This window comes from Patiria miniata, unplaced genomic scaffold, assembly GCF_015706575.1.
Source record: "Patiria miniata isolate m_02_andy unplaced genomic scaffold, ASM1570657v1 HiC_scaffold_4, whole genome shotgun sequence".
In the NCBI taxonomy this organism is placed as follows: Eukaryota; Metazoa; Echinodermata; class Asteroidea; order Valvatida; family Asterinidae; genus Patiria; species Patiria miniata.
This window is the reverse complement of record NW_024037071.1, coordinates 7,016,510-7,022,553: the sequence shown is the minus strand read 5'-3', so window position 1 is coordinate 7,022,553 and position 6,044 is coordinate 7,016,510. Positions and strand designations below refer to the sequence as shown.

The 6,044-nt window shown below is 42.2% G+C and overlaps 1 protein-coding gene across 1 annotated transcript; it reads left to right on the top strand.

Moving 5' to 3' along the window:
- Nucleotides 1-509: 509 nt before the first annotated feature.
- Nucleotides 510-5,509, top strand: LOC119739578 (protein DPCD-like). The gene is made up of 7 exons (XM_038214558.1): nt 510-646; nt 1,365-1,445; nt 2,037-2,158; nt 2,793-2,926; nt 3,419-3,521; nt 4,578-4,716; nt 5,092-5,509. Exons 1-6 carry the CDS (start codon nt 550-552, stop codon nt 4,680-4,682), a joined length of 642 nt encoding a protein of 213 aa, XP_038070486.1. The 5' UTR covers nt 510-549; the 3' UTR covers nt 4,683-4,716; nt 5,092-5,509.
- Nucleotides 5,510-6,044: the final 535 nt, after the last annotated feature.

Sequence of the window (6,044 nt, the reverse complement as noted above, 5' to 3'; positions counted from 1 at the left end):
GCAGTGAACTAATTCAAGTGAGAGTTTCTACGCGAGCTGATTAGCATAAAAAGTGACCCCACAGTTTCTTTTGAAAACGGAGACCGTTTGGCTTTAAAATCGTTGGAATTGTGTAAATGTAGCCAAGGATCAACTCCCTGGATTTTGGCTTCGATCAGAGGGCAGGCTTGATAAAATTACGGTTGAAAAATGGGTCCTATTTGCCTGAGAAAGTGGAAGGATGTCACTTGTAAAACGGCTACATGCAGGCTTGGGAACTATCACTTTTCGGGAGGTGATTTTGTTTTGGTGTGAATATTTAAAAATGTAATCGGCTAGTCTACCCAAAATTGAAAAGAAATGAAAAGATGACGTGCAAGACAATAATTTAATTTTTGTTTGAGAAACCCCAGTGATGTCGGCTTGCATGTTATTTGGCCCTGCACTTTGTTGATTTTACACTGTTTTCAATGGGGCTTGAATTGGTTCAGTGCCCTTCTCGGTCGAGAGGTTTACATTAATATGACAGCAAGAGAGGGCGCTGTTTCTGGTTGCCGTAGTTGCTAAAAAATGGCGTCCTCCATGAACGTCGCCAAGACTCTATCGTCGGTAGAGAGCTGGTTGCAAGAATTGAAATCGGCAAAGAAAACTGCTTTGGTGCAAGATGGTTAGTAGTAGTACCAACAAAAGCAGATCTATCAGGAGTTATACTATAGTTGAAGAGAACCATCGCAAGTTACACAATTGCACTGGCAACTGTTTTCCTTTTCAGTGTCACTGCAGTCTGCAGAGTGCCAGTGGCACTGCTATGGGCGAGTAGTGGATGTTTCTACTCGAGTACTCGGAAAGAAATTACTCGCGAGTAGTCGAGTACACACAAGTAGTTAACCAAATACCTATAAAAGTAGAATATATGTTTAAATATGATGAAGTAAGAAAATAGCGTGCAAGTCTGAAGTCACACCACATTCTTCATCATGTTCACTGAGATGTGTGTCGTTTTGGGTCATTTGCTCGATATTTATATAGGCCTATTGCTTTTTTCTGAATCATCGCTCTAGAGGAATTTTTTTAATAGGGAAATAAAGTCTGAAATTGCATTACGCCATCTTGTGAATACGAAGTCACGATTTCACAAGGGCAATTAAAGCAAGAAACCAGACGAAGATTTGTCACGGTTAAAATTTGTAAGTCCCAAAAAACAGTCACTGGGCATGTTCAGTGCTGTGCCGGTAAAAGAGCTTGAAAAAATTTGGAGACCGGTTAACAGATATCCACTGCCCAAAAATAAAATTAGGATTACAAAATTAGTGATGAAAACACTTGGTCCAAGAAAATTCAAAGAGATTGCCTAGTAATTCATTTGCCTGTTTTCCTTGTTTTAGCTTGCAAGAAGGTGCACTTTATTTTCACGAGTGGAACAGAGATGGTGGAGGAATACGACCTCAAATCAAACGAATTACTTGGTAAGTTGGAAAGGCTAACTAAAGGTGGACCCATTTTTTGACATTTCTGAATGCTGTATATTCCGAGAATACAATATTCTAGAATCTCAATTTCTATTCAAAAGTTGCCGAGTCACGTTTTGAATTGCACCTGAAATCAGCATCCAGGACACGTTCTCATTCAGCCGATTGCACTACGTGTTGTCGTGCGCTGAACTGACAAATAATAGTAACCGCGAGCGTGTGTACGTCGTGTCAACGCTTGCACGCACCCATTCACGACTTTGCCAAATTAAAAATGAAATGCTAACGGAAATTTCCAAAAAATGTGCTTTAGATGCATCTTTGGAAATGACCTTTTTCTGTTTTTTTTTTTTAATCAAAATGACAGCACGCCAGACAGAACAATTTCACAGGGAGTTTAGTGCCATTACTATCTTTAAACCAAGCATGTTCTTCAACAATAATTTTGTCATTTACTTTTTGGATAGCTGCAAATAATGTACTCTACCTTTAATTATGGTTCATAAGTTTTCCTTACAGAACCCTTTGCTATAAACTTATCTGTAGACACTGTAGACATTTTCAACAATTTCATTCGTTTTTTCGTAGTTAGAAAATGGAAGACAAAGACAACACTCGGTGGTGCTGGCAAGTGGGAGTTTGAGATCGGGGAGCAACTCTGCCTGGCCGCCAGTCTGGAGGTGGAACCTTTGCGAGAGAGCAGTTTAAATGTGAGCTCCGTGTGAATTACAAAGAGTTTGCAGTCATATGAGATTTTTAGGCTATTAGTAGTTTTAGTTCCGATAAGAACAGTCCTGCAGGACACACAGGGGGCATCCCACTCCGACACAATGCCCAGGGCTCACAGCCGGCTGACACACCTGAGCGAGCAGGACCCACTACGGGCATCCCACTCCAACACAATTCCCAACAGACAACCAATCAGAATCTACCAACACAAGCTCTTCCAATCCTAACACAGCCTACTAATAAGGAGCAGCATCTCCAACTCTCCTCAGTCTCCTGACGATGACTAGAACAGGCTACTTGAAACGTTGAGACAAAAGACAAGTTCTTTTAGAACTAAGCAAGACTGTTCTTATCAGAACTAAAAACTACTTAGCGAAAGTTAATAAGCAGGACAAGTTCTTATCAGAACTATATATCTACTATATCTATTAACACATGGTGTTGCTGCAAACCGAAACGAGTCTGCAGTCACCAGATACTTACATTTGATATTACTATTAAAGTTTTATGCAAGGAGGACTCTCTTGCAGTGAACCATGTAGATTTCAATGATGTACATTTACTTTCAATACAATGTTTACCTTCTAACTTCATAAAGTTGATTCTATTCCTCAGCCCATCTTTACGAGAAAGGACACCAAGCAGAGTTTCCAGTGGAGAATTCGCAATCTGCCATATCCAATGGGCGTGTACAGTGTGACCGTAGACAATGACAACAGATGCTGCATTGTCCGAACGTCCAATAAAAAGTAAGCAGCCCCAGTATTCATAGTTATCCCTGATGGGCCTACAGTTTCTGTGCCGAAAACTTTAGGTTTGCTCCATGGCAAAAAAAGTTGGCTAGTTGTACTATTCATTTCTTTTTTATGCAACAAACAACCATCCAGGAAAACTGATATGGTAATTTCCATGTTTTTGTTGTTGGATGCAGTAATTTGTGCAGTAGTTTGGTTGAATGCAGCATGATTTATCTACGGTAACTGAGCTATCCGAGTAACCCTATGTCAGCAAAGTTCCATTTTGTCAACGTCTTTGGTTTGGACACAACTCAGCAGCCATAAAACAAGTAAATGTTTTGTAGCCACAGATCTTTATGCCTAACTTGACCATCGGCTCAATAGCTTCTGCCACTGTGTCAAGCTGACCCTCATCCTTCGTTAAATGTCCATAAAATTAACTTGAGAATTGAAAAAATGTCAAGATTATTCTAGTTTTGTGTGTGTTGTTTGCTGTTTATAAAGGTACTACAAGAAATTCTCCATACCGGACATGGACAGGGCAGGTCTTGTGCTTGATCAAGCAGCAGTGTCCATTGCTCATGCAAACAACACACTGATAATAATGGTGAGTTGCCCTGGTGCGAGGTTGAGTGGGCAGGGGAAAGTAACCTTATCAAAACTTAAATGGTGTGACAGGCAGGTAATCTCGCATGAGTTATGGACTGACATGACCTGAGAACCTCGTAGCTTACAATTAATAGCTTATTATGTAGGGTATTTGCCTGAGTGTGAGGTTGAGGCCAGCAGGTTACCTCGCACGAGATATGGACTAATGTGAGGTTTGCTACAAACCTCATAGTTGGATGTGCTGTTAAAAGCTCAAGCACACACCACACTAGTGGAGGTCATTTGCCTCGGTGCGAGGTTGTATGGGCAGGGTAAAGTAACCAAAGCTTAAATGGTGTGACAGGCAGGTAACCTCACATGAGGTATGGATTAACGTGAGGTTTACTAGAAAACCTCATAGCTTGGATGTGCATATGTGCTGTCAATTGCTCCGGCACATACCACACTAGTGACAGTAATTTGCCTCGGTGCGAAGTTGATATGGGCAGGGTAAAGTAACCATATCAAAGCTGACAGGCAGGTAACCTCGCATGAGGTATGGATTAACGCGAGGTTTACTGGAAAACCTCATAGCTTGGATGTGCTGTTAATTCCTCCGGCACATACCACACTAGTGACAGTAATTTGCCTCAGTATGAGGTTGAGGTGGGCAGGGTAAAGTGACCATATTAAAGCTGACAGGCAGGTAACCTCACATGAGGTGTGGACTTTATGGATGTGCTGTTAATAGCTCAAGCACACACTACACTAGTGACAGTACTTTGCCTCAGTGTGAGGATAGGGCAGAGAGCCTCAGCAAAGATCAGGACATGGCCGACACAGGCAAACCATCTTGTAGGAGGCAGGGACCGGTGTGAGGTTTCCTAATAATTGTCGTAGCTTTGGAAAACTGTATAAAGATTATGCAAACACCATGCATTAAGACATGGGAAATGGGGACGGACAAAATAAAGGAACCTCACAAAAGCTGAGGTTTACCTTACAGGGATTAAGGGCGAGTAGCAACCTGCCGACTTTACCAATCCAGAATTCGTTGTTTGTATTGAACCAACAGTACAAGAAACCGCAAGAAATTCTGAAGATGGAACGACTCGTCCAGCAGGAGATACAAAAGATCAAGGCTTCCAAGGATGGAGATGTGGAATGCAATCCCAGTTGATGGAACAAGTGCTGATTAATAAAAAAAAAATGTGTTAGGCCAAAAAAAAAAAGTCTCCGGTTTCTGGTATGCGCGCGCGTCGCCGTAGCCATGCGCGTCGGCAAAATGAAAATGTTTTTTTTTCAATAAAAGATGATGTCTCAAAACCGCCAAACTCACTGGTTTGACTGGAATCCTGCTGCTGCGCAATTTTAACGTGTTTTTAGATGGGGTTATGATCGAGAATAAGCTTTATGTGGCCTCTCTGGACTCCCATATAATTGCACAAAGTTTAGTCGGGCACCATTTGCAGTCATCAGCCGGCATTTGAAGCAAAAAAAAACAGGTAAAAAAAAAAAAAAAGCCGCGTCGCCGCACCACTTTTGGGGCAAGCTCCATACCAGAAACCGGAGACTTTTTTTTTTTGGCCTTATGTGTTCACACTTGGAGAATGGGGTCAATTCCGTACATCTTTTCAAAAAATGTAACAAGGTCTGAAACTTTTGGTAAATGTGTCATAGAGATGCTGGAATACTGGTTACAAGTACATTAAATGTTGGTTATTGAATAGGCACCAGTCAATCAGTATTTTCAAGCTGCATTTTCTAGTTTTGGATGACATTTCTGGGCAATTCATCTACACTTGGTGCCTTATAGACTCCCATGCAGGAACAGACATGTGGCCAACACTTTTCAGCGCCAGTGTTTGGAGTACTCCATGTCTGTTCTGAGTACTACGTCTTTCCCGCAGTGTCTTCGTGTCAGAACACATGGTGTGGGCTAAAATGTTGGAATGACACCCGAGGGTCCTCTCCATGGGCGCCCCGAGGAGGGGGATGGGGGAGGGGGGGGGGGGGGAGGGAACAAAAAATAGAGGTGTAGAGTCATATTGCTGTTAATTGAATGCACAGTTTACAACATGGGTGTCTTCAGGGGTGTGAATGGGGGTGGAGTGGGCAAATGTCCCCCTGCACACCCTAAAAAAAATCATAAATTGAGAATATGCTAGAGAAAGTACAAGGATTTGGGGAAATAATGTGCTTTGCCACCTTTAGAAAGAAATCTTGGTGACGCCCATGGTCCTCTCACCTTCACTGTTGAGGGGGGCACCAGTGCACAGTTCTTTGGCAGTTAAGGGTTTCCTTGGTGATCCTGCTCATGGGCGTCGCGAGGGGGGGGGCAAGGGGGGGCACTTGCCCCCCCCCCTGGAAAAGCAAAAAAAAAAAAAAAAAAAAAAAAAGGAAGAAAAAGAAAAGAGAGAGAGAAAAAAAAAAAGAGGCGCGAAGACAAAGTGGTGTAAATTTAATGAGTTGGGAGGGGGGCAAAATGTCCCTTCCCCCCTCTAAAACTGATAAATCAAGAATGTGTTGAGAAATACAAGCA